This window comes from Carya illinoinensis, chromosome 9 (genome assembly GCF_018687715.1).
Source record: "Carya illinoinensis cultivar Pawnee chromosome 9, C.illinoinensisPawnee_v1, whole genome shotgun sequence".
Classification (NCBI taxonomy): domain Eukaryota; kingdom Viridiplantae; phylum Streptophyta; class Magnoliopsida; order Fagales; family Juglandaceae; genus Carya; species Carya illinoinensis.
The window spans coordinates 20,329,389-20,353,861 of NC_056760.1; the positions used below are offsets into that span (position 1 = coordinate 20,329,389).

At 36.7% G+C, this 24,473-nt stretch overlaps 2 protein-coding genes and 1 pseudogene across 2 annotated transcripts; 1 reads left to right on the forward strand and 2 right to left on the reverse strand.

Moving 5' to 3' along the window:
- Window positions 1-295: 295 nt before the first annotated feature.
- LOC122277720 (patellin-4) lies at window positions 296-2,725 on the reverse strand. The gene is made up of 5 exons (XM_043087813.1): window positions 2,568-2,725; window positions 1,412-2,466; window positions 1,176-1,300; window positions 937-1,081; window positions 296-841 (listed from the first exon to the last, which is right to left on the reverse strand). The coding sequence occupies exons 2-5, from the start codon at window positions 2,441-2,443 to the stop codon at window positions 590-592; spliced, it is 1,554 nt and encodes a 517-aa protein (XP_042943747.1). The 5' UTR covers window positions 2,444-2,466; window positions 2,568-2,725; the 3' UTR covers window positions 296-589.
- Window positions 2,726-7,627: 4,902 nt separating this feature from the next.
- Window positions 7,628-11,618, forward strand: LOC122276912. The gene is made up of 5 exons (XM_043086804.1): window positions 7,628-8,057; window positions 8,754-9,453; window positions 9,511-10,489; window positions 10,953-11,024; window positions 11,115-11,618. The coding sequence occupies exons 1-5, from the start codon at window positions 7,628-7,630 to the stop codon at window positions 11,616-11,618; spliced, it is 2,685 nt and encodes an 894-aa protein (XP_042942738.1).
- A 552-nt stretch (window positions 11,619-12,170) lies between these two features.
- Window positions 12,171-21,461, reverse strand: LOC122276913 (annotated as a pseudogene).
- Between the last annotated feature and the right edge of the window lie 3,012 nt (window positions 21,462-24,473).

Here is a 24,473-nt window from a genome sequence, read left to right on the forward strand (position 1 = left end):
ATTGAAATCATATTGTCCATAGACAAAGAGTCCCTGTTTGTATGTAGGACTTACATTTGTAACTTTCTTTGTTATATGAATAGAAAGTTTTCTTTTCTCAAAAATACATTAAAGCATCATGCCTCCTAATGACTTGAGAAACAAACTCTAGAAAAGATCAGCATTGGCCATCCGACCTCTATGCTGAGTAGACACACTTTAGGAAACCTTTGCAACTACTTCTTTCTCTTTAGTTTTCTAACATATGATGAAAAATAATATTTTCAAGTACAAATTTGAGAAAACCGTAACAAAATTAAAGAAAAGAAAACATCATCTCAATATTAATTTCTTCAAAACATGGAAAAATACAATATTTCCCTCTCACGAGTCTGCACAAGAAAACCCCACGGAAAAGGATTCAAACGGAGCAACAAATCAAATTACATTATTGATATTTTACTTCTGCAAAAGAATGAAATTGACTTTCAATTTGACTATATCCCCAATTCAAATAACTTAGAATGTAACAATGAACGAATCAAAATAATAAATCTCTCTCCCACTTTTTTGCATCTGTCCTCTGCCCTGCACATGAATCCAAGACAAATTAGTAGCTTTTGTTGACCTTGTACCGATGCAGAACCCTCTTCTTCTTGCTCGAAGTGTTCTCGATTGTGAGAACAACTTTCCCAGGTTCATTGGTTCTGAAACTGTTGCGAATAGGTCCTTCCTGAGAGCCCATCTTCTTGGCCTTCTGCACAATGATAGTGTAAGAGCCCTCATCGATCGGAACGAATTCTTCCTTGTAATTGACTTCCCAGCCCAAAACACTCAAATCCCAGACCAATGTGCTTCCAACCTGCCACCATTTTTAATCAGCATTTATTTTTATCAAAGCTCCAAGTAACAGCAATTCCATGTTAACATCATGAGTAAAAGAACCATATTTGGTACCTCCAATGAGGGTATCTCAATGGTTTCAATTGATCCAGCCTTCATTATGAGTTCTGAAGCCACACCGTCTTCGCCGGAGAACTCGAAATCTCTCTCCTTCTTGAAGCCGCCGTAGTTTTCAGGAATCTCCTCCATCGGAATGTACCTGTGCAATGAAGAATCGGGTTAACTTTGTCAGCTTCTAATGGGTAGGAAAATAAGGATTCAATGTTTGACAATGGAAGGACCATGATACTTACCTGAGCAGGGTTTCTGTGACCTTTCCCGGACGAGCAACAACGAATTTGCTTTTGGTTCTTTGGGTCAGGAAAGGAGATATTAGGGCGTTGAGAGCATAGTACCAGAATGGAACATTTATGAAGATCTGCATCCATATTAAGACCCAGAACATGATTAGCAATTCCCTATAAGAAAACGAAGAAAAAAATGGTTTTCCCAAATATGGTAAATGATATAAAGCATTAGGGAGACTAACGTTTTTGGCTACGAGTTCTGGGTAATTGTCTTGTAGAATCCCAATCGCTTGCTTTGTGGAAATCCGAAGCTCCTTCTTGGCGGGTCCGGGGGACTTCTTAAGATCGTTGATTTGGAGCAACGAAGAAGCACCTCCGGGCTTCAAATCCAGCTTCTGAATACCCTTCTCCATCAGCTGGCACCTCCATCTCAGGAACTGCGAACGCTTCTCCTCGCTTCCAAACGTCTTCTGATAAAGCTCCTCGCTATCGAACACCCCGAAAATGTTGTAGCAAACTGGGTGACCCTCGCGATCTACACCATTCATGTAAGCCGCTGCGCTTAGATCCGCGCACAAGTCCTCGTCCAAGATCGAATCGATCCGGGCCTCCTTCCTCCATTGAAGTGTCTTCTTGAGCATCTCAAAGGCATCATTCACCTTGAACTCCCTAGCCCTCAAGAACTTTAGTAGGACTACATCAGTACTCTCGGCGCCTTTACTAGGCAAAAGGGGCACTCCCCAAAGGGAGATTTCCGTGTCAGTTTGAACCCCTTTTTCTTCATTACTTGCGTTGGGTTTCTTCTCCTCCTCGCATTCTTCAGTACCTGCATCGGGTTTCTTCTCCTCCTTGCATTCTTGTGCTGTGTTTTCCTTTTCATCCCCGCCATCTTGTTTCCTTTCCTCCTCATTTTGGGCCTCTTCTCTCCCAGCTTTCTCACTTTCATCGCCTCCTCTGGCATCTTTCTCGTCTGCTACCGATTTTTCATCTGTCTTTTTCGGGCCCTCTTTCTTATACAGATTGTCGCCGAGGATGGATTCCTCGAGTTTCGCTTTCAGCTCATTCAGTGCCTTCTTCTCAAACTCCTTAAGATCGGAGAGAAAGTTGCTTTCTTCCCTATAAGAAGAGCACTTTTCAACTGTTTTGGGCTTAGATTCATCCCCATCTTTCACTTTTCCGTCTCCTTCAACAGCTTTCTCGGTCTCTTCTTGAGTAGGAACAACAGCAATAACCTCGGTCATCCGGGTTTCTTCAGCATTAACTTCAACAGTCATTGTTGCTAATGTATACTACCAGACTGGAAACATAGGCAAACACCAAACAGAAAATGTAAGAAAACCCCATAAATCTGAAAGGAAAATCACTACAAAAGAAAATCAGAGCATAAAGGAAACCCACCTGGATTTAGGCTGTTTTAGGTCCTGAACTTTGCTCACACTTGCTATCGGCGGTCTGGCCTCTTCCTCGTTAATGGGGAGGGAGATTTGAGGGAGCATTGTAACGGATATGTAATTTTTAAAATCTAAGAAGATAGGACCCCACCAACGGTCACCTTACCCGGGGGGCCCACCGCAGAAGACTTGGGAGCCGTTGGGGATTCTCTTTAGCCTTGCCCAAGGGTTTTGCTAGCCTGGAGGCCAGCACATTTCGGCGTGGGAGAATCGTTTTGGGCCCACTGCCGTGATATGGTCCCCCCTTGATCTGAAGCAACTATTTATATATGAATTTCATTGGCTGAAGTAAGTGAACGTTTTATAAAGTGAGCCAATCATATATGGCTACGTGTCCAGCTTAACTTCCATTGTGTTGTTCCCTGAATTTTCTTGACCAAAAAATTGCATTAATTTTTTTTTCCCCCTAAAAAATGGCTTTACATTCGTTTTTAAGGTTTGGTTCCATAAAATGGCTTTTTAGGTTGAAATCATTAGGAAGATTATTCAGGTTTTTTTTTCTAAATTTTGAATTTCTAATCTAATTTGAATTTAATATTACACACAGCTGCCCTTAATTTTTTTATATAGATTCAAGATTTATCTATTCTTTTTAAATAGAATAATAGGAAATTTGTAAATATTAGAATTGCAAATACTATTTCTTTTTATATATATAATAAATTATTGTAAAATAAAATTCATCTAACTAACTATAAAAATCCTATAGAGGTGGGAATGTAATGAGTTATTTTCTTATAGACAAGTCGAGATAGACAATTCTGTTTTACAAAGTTTCGCATTACAGTACAGTTTTGTTAATAAAGAGCTTAGAAGTTTTAGACATTATCCGACACAATAAAAACTGTGTGTGGGGAGCGTAAAATTGATAGGTAGTTAGCTTGTAATCAGAACTTGTTACCCATAATTATTAATCACAGCTATAACTTCTTTTATTTAAAAATGAATTGAAGTCTATTTTAAAAAAAAAAAATTATAGAACCTTTGATTAATCGACATTAGTTAATGGAACTATATTATAATCGAGATGCTTTATTGTGTTGGTTGGAACCTAATAATTGTCCTTTAGATTCTCCTACATTGGGAACAATATTAACGATCATTAAATTTGACTATTGTCCCTCTAAAGGTGTGAAAACATGTTGTTATATGCTTGTCCTATATTTATTTATTTATATTTAAGCTACGAATTTCGGAGAAGTTGTATATATAGGGCCCACTGTACTGGTTTATTTACCAATCGGTGGCTTAAAAATTAGTTTCCTTCTCATACAAATTTTCTGCCACATGGCAAGGCGTCATTGGCTATTGACAAGTACCACATTATTTGACTTAGTCGTTTATATAACATCCCTCAAAACATAATTAGCTGGCTAAGTCACATGTGGTGGATTTGTCTAAGGATTTGAATTGACCAAATTACAAGATTCTTATATATATATATATATATATATAAATGTTTCTTGAATGAAATAGATATTGAGTATTTTATTATCTATTAGTTTTTCTTTATTTTTTTGAAAGAAAATATTATCATTTATTCAGTCATCAAAAGAAATTTATATCTATGACCAGATACATGCAAGGATATCTTCATATCAACTATTTGAAGTTCTACCAATACATTACTGGATTGATCTGGATTTCATTACTACTAATATTCTTTACAAATAAATGTTTAAGAAAAAATACTCTACCTAAACAGAGACTCAACATCACCCGACCTTCATAGTAAGGGAGGACTTAACCTCTACGGACACAACCTTCCAAGTGACGAACTCCATTTTTATTTTTACTATACAATAAGGAAAACAAAATTGAAAAATTACAGTTTGGACTAACTTCAATAGACTTTGACACCGCGTAAATGCAATAAGCTTATTTCTTTCCAATCACAAAAGTCAAATCTGAAAGATTTGGTGATGGCAATTTCGTTAATCCAGCACGTGTGGCTAGAAGAGTTGTTAAAAATGTGGTGTGTGAAGACCACACACGGTGATTTTCGCAAAACTGCTATTATCCTCTAAACGATTTATGGTCTAAGAGTCTTGTTGTGCTATGCGTGTCTCTTGTGAGTTGTTAAAAATTTATAGATCTAATTTTTTGGCCTTGAAAGGAGAAAAATAAACTCAAAAATGAGAGAATGAGTGAAAGAAATAGAAGAAATGATAAAAGATGGAAGGAGAAGGAGGAGAAACCAGAAACGCCTTTCTCCTCCTCTGGCAAAAATCGGATCAAGAGATGTTTTTTTAGAATAAGAGAGAGAGAGAGTCCCGGAAGGAGAGGGGAGATATCAACTTTTGGTATTAGGTTAAATTAATTGAGAGCTGATCGAGAGAGATAATTCATGTGTACTTTTATGTGTTAGTTGTGTCTACAAATTGAAAATATGTTTTTTCTAGGTATGATTATATTAATTGAGATTTTGGGCAGTTGGGAACAAACTGTGGAGCGGACAACCATGTGAGGCTTAATTATATGGAATTAATGCAAAAGGTGGCACTACAGCCACCAATGTGTCCCATGTATTTCACTTTTTGTTTCATACATTTTTTTAATATTTTTAAATAGTTTTAAAAAATTCACAATATTATTAAAAAATATTTTCTTAATTATTAAATAAAAAAATTAAAAAAAAAATAGTCGGTACACATTATCGGAACAATGTGTCGGGATCCATAGCATTTTCCTTATGCAAAAAGATTAATTAGAGCACTACCACCATCGTGATCAAGACAACTGCATGTATATATAATGGCAATAAAGGATACGTACGTACGTACCCCTTGATCCCATTAAAAAATTGGCAAGATTATCACGATCAAATCGATCAGTTCATCCCAAAATTAAGATACTTCTATATTTCTCATTGAAATATATCTTAATTAGTTTTTATAATGTGTAAAAAGGGATATTCCAATAATAAAAAGAGGATTAGGTCTTATTAAGGATAAATTAATTTTGGACAGATCTTTGGGTCCCAACTCTACCCCTTTTTAAACCCACACCGAATCAAAGTTACTCAGACCAAAATTTGACTGTCTTTGAACTCACTCTTAAACAGCCAAGAAGATGGAACAATCTCCTTCTAAATGCTCTCTTTACTGCAAACTCAATTGCAAGAATTCAAAAAATTACTCTCTCAAACTACAACTTTCAAACTCTTGAGAATAAAATCAAATGGATACACTATTCTTCTGGTAAGTTTTCAGTTAAGTCAGCTTATGTTGCACTAGTGAAACCACAAACAACTCCACATCAGAATGAAGTGAACTGAAAAAAATTGTGGAAGATCGAACTTCAGGACAAAGTCAAATTATTTATTTGGAGGGTTAGTCATAATATTCTTCCAAGTAAGAAAAATATAGAGAAAGTCATCAATTTATAAAGTGACCAAGTTCTTTGTCCTCTATGCAAGGAAAAGAAGCTGAAAGCATTGAACACTTGTTTATCAAATGCATATACACTAAAATCTTATGGAGGACCTCACCATGGCCTCTGTACATAACATGTCTAGCAACCCAATCTATTATAGATTGGATTGCGATAATCATAAATCCATCCTTTGGTTTAAACATCCCCACAGAAGAGCACCACATATTCCAAATTTTTGCCACACTTGCAATGGACAATTTATGGTATTTTAGAAGCATGACACTGCATGACCAAGAAAATCTTTCCCCCACATCTTTGTTTCTAACCTACAAAAATCATACACTGAACATTCAAAAGCATGGACATAAATCTCAAAAATCCCGAAAAAGTTCAGCAATCTACCACCTAGAGGGTTTCATTGTTTGTCTTTTGATGTGACGGCTGGAAATAGGATAGTACTATTGCTGCAATATGCATATTTGACTCGAGAAGTATAATAATGGTGAAAACAGACTTCATACAAAGCACCAACCCAAACATAGGGGAGGCAACAGCAACCTTGATGATCATACAAGAAGCTGACAAATTACACTTACAGAAAATCATAGTTCAAGGTGACTCAATTCGGGTTGTTCAAACCATAAACGATAAAAAACAAGCTTCGAATTGGACTATGTAAAACATCATTAGAGATATTAAGCACCTTTTTGGCAGCTTTGAAACATGAAAAGTTGTAAAAATACATCAAGAGAAAAATCGATGCGCGCACAATTTGGAGCAATGGGTAGCTTCAACACAAGCCTATGGAAATATACCTCTCATTTTTATTCTTCCTTGCATGTTAGACTTCCATAGTGGAAAGATCCATCCTAGAGTGCGTACTTCTGTAAATAAAGAGCATGGACCCATGTATTTTGTTTCAAATATATATATATATATATAATTAAATCTTGTTTAAAAAAAAAAAGAAAAAAAAAAGATTAGGGTAAGTTATACACTTCAAATGCATTTTATTGTTTATATTTGAGATACATTCTCATCCATGTAGCATATTATTGACAAAAGAGAAGCAATATAGATATATATATATATATATATATATTTGTGTTAATGACAAGGATCAAGCTTAATTTTTATGCTCATAATATAAAATAAATAAATAAATCTAGGGGGCCATGGCCAGTGCCACTGGCAACTCTATGGTATACTTCTGTCCTACTTGTTTCATTGGGCAATATAGCAATTGAAACAAAAAGATATATGATCTTGGGGGAACTCAATATACCAAAAGTACTGCCTCCTATTTTTTATAATTCAAATTGCACTCCAAATTATAAAAAAAAAAATAACAATTCAGTATTCTAAGTTATTGGTTTCTTTCAATTTACACTCATTGTCAATTGGCCAGTTAAATATAATAAATTTTAAAAATCTCCAATTGAGTTATCCAATGCCATGGCCAAGACATGGTGGCAAGGATTGTGTTCTCATTCCATTATTGCGATCGAAGAAATGCTTGGTCTAGAAAAGCATCTTAAAAAATAAAACTTATATATAAACTATTATGGTATGATATGGTACTATGTCAAAAATATACTATTATGGTATGATATGGTACTATTATGGTATGATATGGAAACAAAGTGTAACAGGAATAAGGTGGAAAGTATTAGGAATAAACTTGGTTACCAGCATAGTTTTGTTATTGAGAGCAGGGGTTTAAGTGGTGGGATTTGTTTCTTGTGGAAAGATCAAATAGAGGTGGAATTATTGACTTATACTCAGCATCATATCTCATTAAAGGTGTCTGGTGAAGGTGAGCAAAGTCCTTATTTTCTAATAGGATTTTATGGGTTTCCTGATGTTGCTAGAAGGGCTGCTAGTTGGGAGCTTCTCAGGGCCATAAAGCCTACTATTAATATGCCCTGGATTTGTATTGGGGATTTTAATGAAATCCTCCATAGTTATGAAAAATTTGGTGTAGCAGATAGGCCTTTCAAATTGATGGAGGATTTCAGAACGACCATGGAAGATTGTGCTTTGAGGGAAGTTCCATTCCAAGGTGATTTCTTTACTTGGAGTAATAAAAGGGAAGGGATTCTTTTACTAAAGAAAAACTGGATAGGGCATTGGGTAATCAAGTTTGGTTTGATTGTTTTCCTGATTGCTCTGTATCAACACTTGCAGCTCAATGTTCAGATCATACACCTATTCTCCTTTTATTGAGTAGTGAAAATTTAATTAGAGCTTTTGGTTCAAGACCATTTAGATATGAAGCCACATGGTTTTTAAGAGATGGTTGTGAGGAAGTGATTAAAAAAGCTTGGGGAAATACATTACTACAGCATTCAAGGATTAAAGAATCTATGCAAGGCTTGAAAAGATGCAGTGAGGAATTGTCCAGGTGGAGTAAGACTACTAGCCAAAGTACTAAGCATGTGATCCAATCCAAAATAAACCAAATTAAACAGTTGCAAAGTATTAATAGAGGAGACAGAAATTCTGAGATTTATCAACTGAAGAGGGAAGTTGACACATTAATGGAAGAAGAGGAATTAAGATGGAAGCAAAGGGCAAAGCAACAGTGGCTGAAAGAGGGGGACAGAAATACTAAATTTTTTTCACAAATGTGCTTCCCAACGAAGGAAAGTCAACTCTATCAAAAGAATAACAGATGATGAGGGGCGTATAATTGAAAATCCAAAAGAATTGGGCTCCTTATTTCATTCCTTCTTCAGTCATCTATTTACTTCTACAGAGCCTGTCAATTTTGAGGAATGCCTCCAAAATATACAACCTATGGTCACTCAAGAAATGAATGCAGTTCTTACAAGAGGGATCTCTAATGAAGAAATTGAAGGGGCTGTATTTAATATGAATGGTCTTGGTTCTCCAAGACCTGATAGTTTTCCTGCTATTTTTTACCAAAATCATTGGGGTGTGATTGGTCCTGATATATGTTCAACTGTCAAGAATGCCTTTTTAGCTGCTGAGTGGCCTAAGGACTTCAATGCAACTTATATTGCTCTTATCCCCAAAGTGAAAAATCCTTCAAGAGTAACTGAGTTTAGGCCTATAAGCCTATGTAACGTAATATACAAGATCTTGGCTAAGGTTCTGGCCAATAGGCTTAAACTATTCTTACCTCAGTTGATCTCTAACACTCAAAGTGCCTTTGTTCCCAACAGGTTGATAACTGATAATGTAGTGGTGGCTTTTGAAGCTATGCATTCTATGCAAACTCAGATCAAAGGGAAAGAAGGGTTCATGGCTTTAAAGTTGGATATGAGCAAGGCATATGATAGGATTGAATGGTCATTCCTTCAAGTTGTCATGTTAAGGATGGGATTTGACTCTAAATGGGTTGATGTTATTCTGAAATGTGTTTCTACCGTGTCTTATTCTGTTCTTTTAAATGGAATTCCTCAAAGCTCCTTTACTCCTTCTCGGGGAATAAGGTAAGGAGACCCTTTGTCTCCTTACCTTTTTATTATTTGTGCAGAATCTCTAAGTAGAATGATCCAAAATGTTGAAGGGATTGGTGTTATTACAGGTGTTCCATTGGGTAGAAATCAGGTGAGAATAAGCCATCTGTTTTTTGCAGATGACTGTCTTCTTTTCTGTAAAGCAAACCCATTGGAATGGGCCAGGTTATCTCATCTTCTTGACACCTATGAGCTGGCAAATGGTCAAAGACTCAATAAGGAAAAAACATCAATTCTGTTCAGTAAAAATACTAAAGATGAAGCTCGAGATCTAATCACTCAAGTGGCAGGAATTCAATCCTCTCTACCTTATGACAAATACTTAGGCCTTCCTGTGGAGATTGGAAGATCAAAAACCAAAGCCTTTAGAAGTATTATTGACAAAGTTAGAGGGAGGATTAGCAACTGGAAATTGAAGTTTTTATCTCAGGCTGGCAAAGAGATCCTTATCAAGTCCATTATCCAAGCTATCCCTACTTATTGCATGGGTGTATTTAAGATTCCTAAGTCTTTTCTATTAGAAATTGGTCGATTGACTCAACAGTTCTGGTGGGGTCAGAAAGCTGAGGAGAGAAAGATGCATTGGTGTCACTGGGATAAGATGATTAAGGCCAAAGCAGTGGGGGGTTTAGGATTCAGAGATCTTCAACACTTTAATCATGCAATGTTGGCTAAACAAGGATGGAGATTACTTCATTTCCCTCACTCTCTTGCAGCAAAAGTTCTCTCCTTTAAATATTATCCTGATGGCCAGTTCCTAAATGCTACAATTCCAAGGAACTCATCCATTGTATGGAGGAGTCTTATGGCTGCTAAACCATTGTTGGAAGAAGGCTTATTTTGGCGTATTGGTAATGGAGCAGGCACTAAGATATGGCACCATAAATGGCTGCCTATTCCAACTTCATTCAAAGTTCAAAGTCCTATTACTTGTTTTAATCCTAAGGAATCTGTTTCTGCACTTATTGACCATGAAGCCAAAACCTGGAAGACTGAATTAATTGATCAAGTTTTTCTACAGAGTGAAGTTGAAATAATTAGATAGATCCCTATAAGTTTATGCAACAGTCCTGATAAAGTTATCTGGAGATGTACTTCTAATGAAATTTTCTCTGTTAGAAGTGCATATCATCTTCAACTTGAGCTTCATCAGAGAGCTAAAGGACAGCATTCTCAAACTCTTGTTGATAGTGAAAATTGGAAAAAGCTTTGGAGGATTAAAGTTCCAAATGCAGACAAATTATTTTTGTGGAAGCATGTCATAATAGCCTTCCTACAAAACTAAATCTTTTTAAGAGAAAGGTTGTAAATGAACCTTGGTGTCCTATCTGCAATCAACATGAAGAATCTGTGGAACGTCTTATGGGAGTGCAAGGCAGCTAGGGATGTGTGGTGTCTTTGCTCATCAAAACTGCAGAAACAATGTATGAACCAGATTTTCTTTCAGAAGCTTGTTGATGCATATGTTGCAGGATCTTAAAGATGAAGTTTTAATGGAAGTAGCTGTTGTGGCATGGAAAATTTGGAGAAGAATGAATGATTTGGTTTTTAACCAAACTTTTTCCTCCCCTCAACTGATTGTGAGACAGGCAAATTAGAAAATTGAAGATCTCAATGCTCTTTTCTCTCAACAGACAACTAATCCTACAAACATACCTCAGTCGATTCAATGGAGTGCTCCACCTGTTAATGTGTACAAAATCAACTGGGATTCTGCAGTAGATAAAGTGAATTGCAAAGTGGGTGTTGGGACTATTATTCGGGATTGGGAAGAAAGGGTGATTGCTTGCATGAGGATGTGCATATCTTTATTTCCTGACCCTTACTTGGCTGAGGCTATTGGAGCTCTACATTCTGTCAAACTGGCTCTAGACATTGGACTAATACAGATCAAAATTGAAGGGGATGCTATGAATGTAGTGAATGACATCAAAGGCAACAAAGATAGCTGGAAACATACTGGTTTGATCATTACTGATATCAAACAACTGCTGTTGAGATTTGACTCTTTTACAGTTGATTATGTTCCTAGAAGTTGTAATAGCTTTGCTCATTGCTTAGCTAGAGATGCTTTACACATCAATGATGTCCTTGTTGACATTGAGGATGTTCCTTTATGTATTGCTTCTCTTTTGTAATCGACTATTACTGAATACAAGTGTTCCTTTCAAAAAAAAAAAAATTACTAGATTATAAAACATTTTTTTTAATAAAGTAGATATAATCGATGTATCACATTAAATTACATTAGTTTATAAATTTACTATGGTAAGATCTCTTTATAGACTTAAAAGCTCCCTCAGGGTGGCTCATTGGGAGTTACAGTTTCTACCTCTTTTCATTTTAACGTGATTTCATATATATATAAAATATATTAGATCTAATTTATAACAAAATTAGTTTTACAATCCAGAATGCATGACCCACGACATGAGCGCCACTGAAGGCCTCAAATACATGCTATAGTTGGCGTTGAGAACAAAGCCTCGTCGATTGATTGCCCCAAATTAAGATCGTTGCTCAACACTAGCTAGTCCAAAACCTTACATGAGTTTTAACTCTGTTCACATCCTTCCATGTGTTTTCAATGTAAGTTTTATTTTCTTAATAATCAATTTATAATATCCTCGATCTACGCCAACAACACAACCCAAACTACAATTCGGGCCACTAATTAAGAACTCAAGCCATTAATTTATAAAAAGCAAAGGGAAATCAGCCTTTTTAATTTATATCCGAAGATCCACGTACAGATAATATGCAGCTGCAAATATTCAAAAAATAGGAAATGTTAAGTTCTTTAAAGGCTAGCTGTTTCTTGGTCGGATTGAAAGCTCTTCAGTTCTTATGAATTTCTCCGTCTTTTCCAACAAGAACTTCTACGCTCCCTAGCTTTTGCGAAACTCTGCTGGAATCTAATCCTATTTGATGCAAAACCAGAAACAATACCAGAGGTGGAGTTATCGAATGCAAGTTCCTGATCAACCTGCAGTATACCTTTCTTTAAAAGTAATTGTTTATGTACAGAACTGGTTGTCCACTTCAAAGGAAGTACTTTGATCCAAGAATGCGGTAGCGCTCCGATTCTTCGCACACGTCTTTCTGAGCTTGGCAGCCAAAGTAGGATTCATTGGAGGATCAGAACCCCCAGGGGCATCGGAAAGACGGTTTTCAAAGAAGGAGCAATGAACAACTCCGACAGTGTGTGCACCTATAAGGGTCACCATTTCATTGAGGGTGAACCCCTTGTCGGCGAAAATCTTCATTGCTCTAGGCACTGAGATTGCCGCTCCCAGCAAGGAGACGTTTTTGGCATTCGAGAATAGTCCATCACGCCTCCCTGTGGCCAGAGTATAATTGGGCCCCTCCGGCTAGCGCAACTGCATCACGGGTTGGCAAAGTAATGATGTCTGCACAAGAAACGGTTGAAGGGCATGCATCCTCAAGGATTTTCTTCGCCTTATCAATGATCTCGTATCCTCGGACGGTCTCGTTAGGCTTGGCATCTTTCTCGGATTGATTGTTTTCCATTGAGTCTATCAGTATAGATGCATCACAACCCTGATACACGTAAAGACATTAACGTTTGTGCACAAGTTGATGATGATCATGGGCAGAAAAATAATTCCAATCACACACTTTTTCTGCATACAAGTAGATGTATATATATATATATATATATTTTTTTTTTTTTTGAAGAAAAAACTCTTATGCCATTCCATTATAATAGAGATGAGATACAAGGAGGGGATTCCTCCATGGTTACAATTGAATCCGAGATGGTAAGAGCATCTTTTGCAAGTAAGTGGGCTATACCATTGTCATTTCTCCTAACATGAGAAATATCCCACTCTGCAAAAAAAATTAAGACACGACCTTGTTTCACTCATAAACATGCTTGAGCTACTCCAAATTTCCTTATCTTCACATAGTGCCTTTGTCACTTGCAGTGAGTCACCTTTTATAATAACCTGATGCAGACCAAGTTCCAAACCCAATTTCACAGCTTGTAGAGCTCCATATGCTTCAGCTAACAAAGGGTCAGAGAAAAATTGTTTTCTTTGCCTCATTGTGGCAATAATCTGGCCAGCACAATCCCTTATTACAACTCCAATTCCAATCTGTCCATTGGCTTTATCCACTGCCCCATCCCAATTGATTTTATACCAGGGTGATGGAGGGGCCTTCCAAACTGCTTCTGAGGAATAGCCTTGACAGGCTCTATTGTTGCTTTGATGATTAGGTTCCCCTTCAGCCATCATGTCTAAAAGAACTCTGGCCTCTCTCACTATGGAGTTAGGATGAGTGAACTCCTTGTTAAAATCAAAGGTGTTTCTTCTCCACTACAATTTCCTTGCTACCACCACAAACTCATGCAATTCTTCTGAGTTTAAAACTTTAGATAGTGACTCGAAGACCAGTAGCATAGGGGCCTGAGGTAGAGCACATTTTTTAAGCCTTTTGGAGCATTGGCTCCATACATCCATGGCTGCCTCACAACTCCACAATTCATGAGTGACACTTTCAACTTCTCTGCAGCAAATGGGGCATAGTGGGTCATTCACCACCTTTTTGAAAAGGTTGGATTGAGTAGGGAGGGCCTCCAGGCAGGCTCTCCAAATAAAAACTTTATCCCCAGGTGTGACATTAAGTTGCCATATTTTGTTCCAAACCTCTTTAAAGTCATTGCTGGAAGAGGCTTGTCCTTAAGCTGCCACCTTTCTCGATTTCTCCATGTGGTATGCACTCCTTACTGAAAAAGAGCCATTGGTGGTTCCATGCCATATGATTTTGTCCATAGTATTCATAGTGCTGATAGGAGTTTTGAGAATTAAGCATGCTTCCCCTTCCTCAAAAATTTCTTGCACTAAGTCTGTCTTCCACATTTTAGTCTCAGGATTAATCAGTTCTGCAACAGTTGCAGTGCTTCCTAGAACTTGGGTTGGACTTGTGACTCTACTGGGATTTGAAGGGCTTAGCCATTTGTCTCTCCAGATTAAGATGCTAGAGCCAGTACCCACCCTCCAAAAAGAGCCAACCTCTACTACATGTCTGGCTGTAAGTAAGCTCCTCCAGATATAAGAGGGTTTGGAGCCCAGTTTAGCTGCCTGAAAGTTTGAGTTAGGGAAATATTTAGCCTTTAAAATCTTAGCAGCAAGAGAGTTGGGGTTCTGAATTAATCTCCAACATTGCTTGGACAACATTGCCTTGTTGAAGCATTCAAGGTCCCTAAAACCCAAACCTCCAATTGACTTGGCTTGCCCCATCCTTTTCCAAGGAATCCAATGGACCTTATGCTCCTTTTCTTGCTGCCCCCACCAGAAATTCTGGATGGCTCTGTTTATAGAGTGTAGAAGGGTGATAGGCAGCCTGAAGACACTCATTGTATAGGTTGGGATGGCTTGGATCATTGCTTTTAGGTAGATTTCTTTCCCTGCCTGAGATAAAGTTTTAACTTTGTGATTGCTGAGCCTCATCCTTATATTATCCAAATACCTTTGAAAGATTTGAACCTGTCTCGCCCCACCACAGAGGGCAATCCTAGGTACTTTTCATAAGGCATGGATGTCCTTATACCAGCAATAGACAGAATGTAGTCTTGAGTGGGTCTGGCAGTGTTTTTGCTGAAGATAATTGAGGTTTTTTTAAGATTAAGTCTCTGGCCTGATGCTAACTCATAGGTGTTTAAGATGCTTATCAATCTTCCCCACTCTACTGCTGTTGCCTTGCAAAACAAAAGGCTGTCATCTGCAAAGAAGAGGTGAGAGACCCTTAATTGACCTCTTGCAACTGGAATGCCATGAAGTTGTCTGCTTTCCTCAACTTTGTATAGCAAGTTACTTAGAGCTTCTGCACACAATATGAAGAGGTAGGGTGACAAAGGGTCACCTTGACTGATGCCTCGAGAAGGGGTAAATTCTGGTTGGGGTTCACCATTCACAAGGAGAGCATATGAGGCAGTTTCAATACACTTCATCACTAGTTCCACCCATTGACTGCAAAATCCCAGTTTGTAAAGGACAGCTCTTAAGAAACTCCACTCCACTCTGTCATAGGCCTTACTCATGTCTAACTTTAAGGCCATGTATCATTCTCTTCTTGCCAATTTACATTTCATAGTATGCAAAGCCTCAAAGGTAACAATTATGTTACCAGAGATTAGCCTATTAGGGACAAAAGCTGATTGGGAGGGTGAGATAATACAAAGGAGCACCTTCTTTAGTCTATTAGCTATTACTTTAGAGATAAGCTTATAAAGAACATTGCAAAGGGAAATGGGTCTAAAATCTATCACCTTAGTAGGAGCTTTCTTCTTTGGGCTAAGTGCAATGAACGTGCTATTAATGTCCCCCAAGCTGCCATTTGAGTTAAGAACATTCAGCACTGCCTCACACACCTGGGTTCCCACCAATGTCCAGTGCTTCTGATAAAAGGTTGCAGGAAAACCATCTGGTCCTGGTGCACTTAGGCCATTCATGTGAAAAAGAGCTTCTTCAACCTCTAGTTTTGAATAAGGTTTAGTCAACATTTCATTATGAAATCCAATCACACGTGCCTCCAAGGATGCTATACCTTCTGAGGGGTTGGAGGGGTTCAAGGTAGTGAACAAATCCTCAAAGTGATCCTCGAAAAGATTGCTAATCCCCTCTCTCGAGCTTATTTCTTGTCCATGGCTATCAAACAGTTTTTTAATGGCATTGGTTTTCCTCCTTTGAGCGTTGAAAGTATTTGGTATTCCTGTCTCCCTCATTCAACCATCTTTGCTTGGCCCTTTGCTTCCACTTGGTATTCCCAGCTTCAAGAAGTCTATCAACCCCTCTTTGCACTTGCTTTATCTCCTCGGTTAAAAGGCTTGTGTTTCTTTCCTACAAGTTAGATAGCTGGGCCATCTATTTACTGATTTCTTGTTTTGAGCTGTTGAAAGTCTTCTTGCTCCACTGTAGTAGCTTCTTTTTGTAGTTTTTAAGCCCCTCAGAAATGAACTGCATTTTATTTCTAGCCAACCTGGGAATTCTCCATGCTTCTTGTATTGTCTCTAAACATTCATCCCTTAGTGTCCAGCTAGCCTCAAACCTGAAAGGCTTTGGGAGGCTGTTTACAGCAGGTTGCTGCTGTTCCATGGCAATCCATATGGGGTTATGGTCTGAGGTAAGAGCAAGAAGAACAAAAACTTTTGAGTCAATGTGCTTGTCTAGCCAAGCAGTGTTACAGAAGGCCCTGTCTAGCCTTTCTTTGGTGAAAGCTCCCCCTTACCTACCGTTGGACCAGGTGAATTTGTTTCCATAGTAACCCATGTCACTGAGGCCACAGCTGTGAACAACATCTCTAAAAGCCTACACTTGGTTATGGGGTCTCAAAGGTCCACCACACTTCTCTCCATAGTTTAAGATTTCATTAAAAATCACCTACACACAGCCATCCCATTGGTGCTGTAGGTGTCAAGGCTTGTAGTAGCTGCCAACTTTCACACCTTTTTGCTGTGTTTGGGTTGCCATAGAACCCTGTTAAGTGCCAGAAGAGGTCCTCCCTCGTATCTTTAACCAACAGGGAGATATGGGAATGAGTAAATGACACAATCTCTGCCTCTATTTCTGCTTTCCACAAGATGGCTAGGCCTCCACTAGGACCTTTTGAATCAACAACAAAACTATGCTCAAAATTCAACTTCCTTTTAATTAACTCCACTTTTAGTCTTTTGCACTTTGTTTCCATCAAGAAAACAAAAGTTGGGGACTTGTTTTACACCATAAGGTGCAAATTATTCACTGTCTGAGGGTTCCTAAGCCCTCGGCAGTTCCAGCTCAAGCAACTCATTGCTTAGGGTGGGGCTGTACACCAGCCACCACCACATCATTCCTGTTTGAAAGTTCCTCTATCTCCCCTTCAATTTTAATTTTTTTAGCGAGCTGTATTGCTACCTCACCATTTGTCTACTCACCAGCCCTTTTAGTGCCCCTTGAATGGCTTACCTTACCTTCCCTTAGGCCTGCTAGGGGGTTGGTACTGCCCTTGTCCCTAGCCTGCCTCTTCCAACCAGCTTTCTTCTTGAATTTCTCTAGGGCTTGGACCTGGTTTGACACAAAGTGGGCCAAGGATGAGGCTTGGGCCCTCAAGTCATGGCTATTTCCAAGGCCTAGTGATTTTTGGTCATTGCCTTTACAGGCTGTGACAGGTACCAAAATGGGGCAATCTGACTTCGTGGCATTTTGCATGGGACATGCACCTGCTGTAGTAAAGGAAGCTTCAACTTACCCAAAATGGCCTCACTCTCACTTTCCTTAAAAACCCTCTGTGTTGCCTCTGTAGGTTGCATGGGATAAAGCATATTGTCCAGTTTCCTCTTTGGTTCTGCAATGTCAACTTCAGTCTGAACCGTTTTCTGACAGTCCATCTTTGACTCATGGCTTTGGTTTGGAAGTTCATCCCTGTCCTCCCTTCCCTTCCTCCATGACTGTTCCTCTACATGGTTGTTACATAGTCCTTCACCATATTTCTTCCTTGTATTATCATTCTCCCCAGTTGTTGGTGCTCGCATCCACACTCCATACTGCATCTTGCTACTGCTCGAAGGTCCAACAACACACTTTTGTTGAGCATGCTTAATCACTCCACACTTAAAACACAAGTTAGGCAGCCTTTCATACTTAAGGGGGACCCAGGTTTTCTTGCCTTCAAGAATTAGAAACACACCTCTGAGTAGAGCTTCTGAGATGTTCACTTCAACCCTTATCCTTAAGAACTTCCCCCATCCTATCCCCCTCTCATCTGCTTGGACTGTGATTACTCTCCCTAGGCTTTCACCAATCTGAAACCCCACCTCTTGTGTCATACTTGCTAGGGGCATGTTATAAGCTTGCACCCAGAATTCTTCTTTATTAGAAAGAACTTCGTTAATGGAACAATTACCTTTAAAAACTTGCAGGCACAGCAGCCATCTGTCAAAAGACCATGGCCTGCCACTAATGACATGCTGAAGGTCCTTTTCTTGGTTGAACTCGATAAGATATTTGTTGGTTCCAACTTCAGAGAAATGAAACCAACTCTCACATCTCCAAACTTTGGACATAGTTGTTTTGAAAGCTTCTTGATTAACTGGTCTCTCAGCTATGAGCATGGCCAATAAGTAAAACTTTCCATGCTGCCTAGCTTTAGCAGTTGAGTTAGGTGGCAAGATCATTACTCCTTTTTCCTTCTCAATGAGGCTAAGGCCTTCCCATTGCTTTGCTAAATCTTCCTCCATTGAAACCACTCCAAACCAGCTGAGCTAGTCTAAGGGACCCCACTCTCTTATAGAGAGAAAACACCTCACCCAGCAGGAGAGGACTTCACACCACTTATATGAGATTCACTATTGTTATAAAAACTCAAAACATCAATATCTTTAGTGATGCAAAAATAAATTTTGCGTATTCTTTATGCATATATTCTACTAATATAATTGGCTGCATTATTTTTTTAATATAAAATAACTGTTTTGACCAATCACATTAATAGAGTATTCAAGAAGTACGTAAAAATAACTATATATGGTAGAACTCGATAAAGTAGACTTTACAATTTCTATTGTTGTCGGTTTAAGTATTTCGAGCAGCATTAAATGAGTAATAGTTATGGTATGACCTATTTTACACTTGTGATCCATCTCTTTTTCAGTGAGACCATCAAGTTTTTGCCAGCAATAATTGAAGGGACCTTAATCCGAATGTATTAATCAAGCAATCTTAAATGTTTGAGTGCAAATCTATATCTTACCCCGACAAAGCAATCAAGAAAATGCATGCGAAGCAAGGCTGCGGTTATGGGTCGATCCCTGCAGAATACATTCTGCACAAATTGTTGTATAAATATTGATTCTACTTGAGGACAGGTAGATTTGTATAAGCCAACTCGTAGTCAGCCAAGACAAGGGGAAAAATAAAGCAAAGCAAAGGTCCTAAGTTTGAACTCTGACTTTGCACTTTATCATATTTAATTTAATATTACACATGTTGAGTCCATTCATTGAATATGAATCTGATCCACATGTGAGGGGAAGTGTTAATTAGAATATAATACAAATAATTAAATCTACCTATTTCCAAAAACTTGTACTCATGGGAAGACGTAGATTTAATTCATTTATATTTAAACCAAACCAAAAACTTTTAAATCACAAAAATATTTTCTATTTTAACATTCCTCCCATCATTACTTAAATATAAAAATCAATATAATTTTTCTAAACTTAAAAAAATAATTTTAAAAAATTATATGCCATCATCAATCTTTTAACTGATATACTTATTTACTTGGACAAACTCAAATAGAAAACTTAGTTTTTAGAAAACTATATTCAAACAAAAATTTTATGTGCAATCATGTGTTAGTATTCTTTTGTGCACTCCAGTGATATGATTGATTGTTTATTAAAAAAAATTAATCTAGCCAATCATATCAGTGCAGTGCACAGGGAGTACGCAAAAGTGACTGTATTTAGCATTACTGTCATTCAAAATGTTCTCTCCATTTCCCAAAATTCAATAAACAGTATATATACACACATCTAAAAAAAAATTTAAAGATCTCAAAATAAAAATCTTATAATTCTCAAAATCTATCCTAATTCACTACAACATAATTTGTATTTTGTGGCAGAGGAAATCTTTACAAAAAATAACCAAAACGTCACCAAATACATTTGGTGATGGTTTCAAACAGTCACCATGACTGTCACCTAATGTGCTTCACAGAATATAATTAGTGACAGTTTACTATGCAACTGTAACTAAAAGTACTTTTAGTGATAGTCGGATATGCTCCATTTGGTATAACGTTCGAACGTGAAATTTTTTTTGTTACAGTTAAAAACTGTCACAGAAAGTAACATTCAAACATATTACATAACGTTCGGATGTCAACCCTACCAATTAAAATTCGAATGACAGAAGTTAACATTCGTTGATTACAGTTTAAACGTATCATTAAAACGTTCAAACTTTTATACATCCAAACGTTAACTGCAATAAATGTTCGAATTTCAATTCAAACGTTAACAAACCAATGTTCGAACATAACTAGTATAACGTTTGGACGTTAGTTTGAATGTTAACGAAGAAATGTTCGAATGAATATGGGTACGTTCAAATGTTTGTTCGAACATTAATTGTTTAAACATTCGAACATTTTGTTAGTTTGAGTGTGTTTACATTTAAACGTTATGTTTTTATTTTGTTAAATTACGTTTGAATGTTTGTTCGAATGTGAACCAACATTTGAACCTTTTTGTTTTACATTCAAATGTACAGATCAAAAATAGTAATTTCATAAAATTAAAAAAACATACCAATGGTATCATATTACACACTATCGTTTAACAACTAAGAATGTCTTATAATATTTTAAAATTATATATTAAAAGTCATATACACTGATAAAATTGATAAAATTCATTTATTCTTTCCTCTGCACCCACTGCAATTATGTTGCAATGATATAACACACTCCATTTGTACCATCATCTCCCGATGCACTTGCTTTTTGACTTCTCTATGTATTCTTTCCTCTTGGTCTCTCTGCTAGTCCTACAAACGGGTCTCTAAATGAAACTGTCACTCTACGAGGGACTCTAACTCTTGCTGTCTCAACCTCATATATTCATTCTTGCGCCGTGCAGCTTATAAGTCTTTGGTAATATTATTAATTTGTAAAGTCAATGAGGTTGAAGAAGATGAACCGGATGAATGCTTGGAAGATCGTCCCAAACCTCTTGCCATACTAGACTTGGGCCTGAGCACTTGGGTAAATATGTCTATGTCACCTGAAGAGGATTCTCCAAAAGTTGACTGCATTTCCATCATTTTTTCCTGTAATTTAACAGAAAATACACAATAAGTAACGTATTAAAAGAAATAGAAATAAAAAATAATTTAGATAACATGTTGCATAATTTATTTAACAAAATTAATACTGCTTACATAATTATCTGCAGCGGCAAAATCCATTCACTTACTATGCTCATTAGTGTAAGCAGCAATATAGACATAAATGAGGAAAAAGTTTTCAAGATCATCACATTTCTAACAAAACGACATTAGAAATTTTAAAAAGCTAGTGTTAGTACTTATATAAAAAAATATCAGAAAAATAAATTAATTCTATAATTTATTAATTATCATTTATTCAAAAGGACGGTAGAATGACCTTGAACTGGCACGATGGTGGATAGTCAGAGTAGATCTATTTGTGCATTTATAGAACTTAAGTGCTACAAAATTAATTAAAAATGTTAATTGTAATATATATATACATATAATATATAGAATGAATATAAATGTAAATAATTAAAGAAAATAAATCTAGAATACCTACTAATTTAGAGATGTGAAAGGATTACAACATTTTCTTCAATTGTCTAATTTCATCTGCTGGAAATGGGACTGCACAGCCTCTTCCAACGTCTCAAACTTCTTGAAGTGGTCGTGTCATCGTCCCTTATGATGTCGGAATAATGTAGCCATTAATCAAGTAATAAACTTAAATAGCCTGACAAGCCAATACAAATGAATCATCTTCGTACCATTTAGATACAGTATTGACACTTGTAAAGTGATTATCCTTATGTATCGAAACCAGACCACCACCTAGATCCCACCAATCACATTTAAAGATATATGTAACAGATCTACCTAGATATTTCAATCCGATAATATTGCATATGACACCATAATAGTTAATATCATCTGTTCCATGACTCTCATCGACCAACACACCACAGTTTTGAGTCTTTCGACTACGTTCACAGTCCAGAGTATGAAACCTATAACCTTGAACTATGCATGCAGTGTATCGAAGTGCTCTATTTGAAGGACCATGGGCCAATGCATACAATTCTTGAGAAATTGATGCGGGATCAGTTTCTCAAAAATAATGAATCATCTAGACCATTTTACAATGCAAAAAAGGTACTGGTTATGCCAGACAGCCTCCTCCTTCTATTGGTTTACAAATATTAGATCAAGGGATACATAATCCCAGACTGAAATGACAAGTAATGACTTTTGTATTACAGTTTTAGAAACAATGAGTGCATGTGGGTTATTCCCCACCTCTAAGGAAGAATGTATATACATAACTCCTATTCAATTTATAGGGGTGATAATATATGACACAATCTACCAACAATACAAATACCACACAAAATTAATGAGTTTGAGCTTTATATAAATGAGTTTGTATGCATTACTACAACAAATATGGCCTTTTCCCGGCAGATACTTTGTCCAAATTAGTCAAAATTCATGCCATTAAAGTTAATTTTTGGCATTTTCAACTTGTAGCAATGTCACCAGAAATAACTGGCCCAAGATACTATCAATACTAGCAACTATAATTGTTGTCCGAAATAACTCTATTTCTAGCATGTCCGTATCGATGGAAATATTACGCTATCTACCAGAAATATGTGTAGCATGAGTGGAACATTTTCACCAGAAAAGTTAATTCTGGTAAATTATGTAGTTGGAAATAAATATTTATGACATTAAATACAGCTGGAATTACTAATTTCCTGCAAAAAAGTTCATCAGAGATAAGTTATTCTTGCAATGTTGCCTTGTGGGAAATGTATTTCCTGCATTGACAGTTTATGAGAATTATCTTTTTTCCGTACAGATTTCCGTAAGAAATAATTATTTCGGACAAAAACAAAAAACTCATCCAAAAGAGTAAATACCAACGAGTTAGTAGGCAACAAAAGCTATTTTCTTTTTAGATTAAAACTTTTTTCTAGCATGAAATTTTCATGAGTAATATGTTTTTCTTCGGTTAATTGGATGTATTTCTTACCGTAATATCTGGAGAGAAATACTTTTTATTTGTGTTTGCATATATCTTGCGAGAATAACTGCCTTGGGACATAAATAGTTCTTCAGAAAATAGTAAATACCGACTAATTACAGTAGTCCATGCATAACTATATTATGGACAAGATCATATCGTCTCAATTCTCTTTTTCCCCATATCATAAATTGTTTTGGAGACACTGAGTATACGGAAAAAAGTACTAAATTATTGTTATTTTTACTTGCAACATTCTTATTTCTTGTAAGAAATATGTTGTTCGAATTGATTTCCTTTGAATAGTACTTTTGTAACCTTACATTTCTAACATTACATGTTAGGGGATAAAATTCTAACAAAAATACGAACCAGTACTGTTAATCACAAATTATGCCTCAATTAGTGCCCACATTTGAACCACTAATTATCCAGCTCAGTTTACAGTTCAAATGTATGTGTTTTAGATTTAAAATCTATCTTAAGTAAGCCATGTACTTCAATGCTAGTAAGTTTTTTGCTTAGGCAATGACCAACATAATATTTCAACTTCTTATCCAAAACAACAAAGAAGTCAATATATATCAATATGCATATATTGATGATATGATGTCTCTCCAATTAAAGTGCCTCCCAAGTGCGGAAGGTGTACAATTATTTATAGTGAGAGTCCCAAGATCGATTTCACATGGATTAAGACAATTTATACGTCAAAACTATACTATTATGAAAAAAAAAAAGAATAAGAATGAAATATTTGCTTATGGGAATACTCTCAGTCACTAAACAATAGCCAAGGAGTACTACTTTAGCAGTAATGTGAACTAAAACGAAGAGAATAAGTAATATGAGAGAATATTTTCTTTAGGCTGTTTTTTCTTCAAAATTATACTGGATGCAACAGAGGTATGTTAAGTAACTAAAGAGATTGGGAATTTAGTTGAATTAAAGGAAATAGATACAATAATTGAAAATGGGTTTCCAATAAACTTTTAGAAGAAGAATATGCAAGTCTCGGGTCACTTTCTCACAGTAGGTATTCAAGGAGGTTTTTACCTTCCACAATTTCCTTCAAATGTAATTCCAGTCAAGGTTAAAACATTTGGATAATGTGTATAATGTGTGCACAAGTAAAGTAGTGTCTGAATAGCCACAATAAATTTCATTTCAAACTACTA

Bases quoted from the DNA above. Each gene is read 5' to 3' on its own strand.
- LOC122277720 (XM_043087813.1), bottom strand. From the start codon at position 2,443: ATGACTGTTGAAGTTAATGCTGAAGAAACCCGGATGACCGAGGTTATT. The intron at 1,082-1,175 runs GTAAGTATCATG...TTCATTGCACAG, and splicing joins GTCACAGAAACCCTGCTCAG to GTACATTCCGATGGAGGAGA. The intron at 842-936 runs GTACCAAATATG...AAATGGTGGCAG, and splicing joins TTGAGATACCCTCATTGGAG to GTTGGAAGCACATTGGTCTG.
- LOC122276912 (XM_043086804.1), top strand. From the start codon at position 7,628: ATGGAAACAAAGTGTAACAGGAATAAGGTGGAAAGTATTAGGAATAAA. The intron at 10,490-10,952 runs GTTTTTCTACAG...CATATGTTGCAG, and splicing joins AGACTGAATTAATTGATCAA to GATCTTAAAGATGAAGTTTT. The intron at 11,025-11,114 runs GTTTTTAACCAA...TTCTCTCAACAG, and splicing joins GGAGAAGAATGAATGATTTG to ACAACTAATCCTACAAACAT.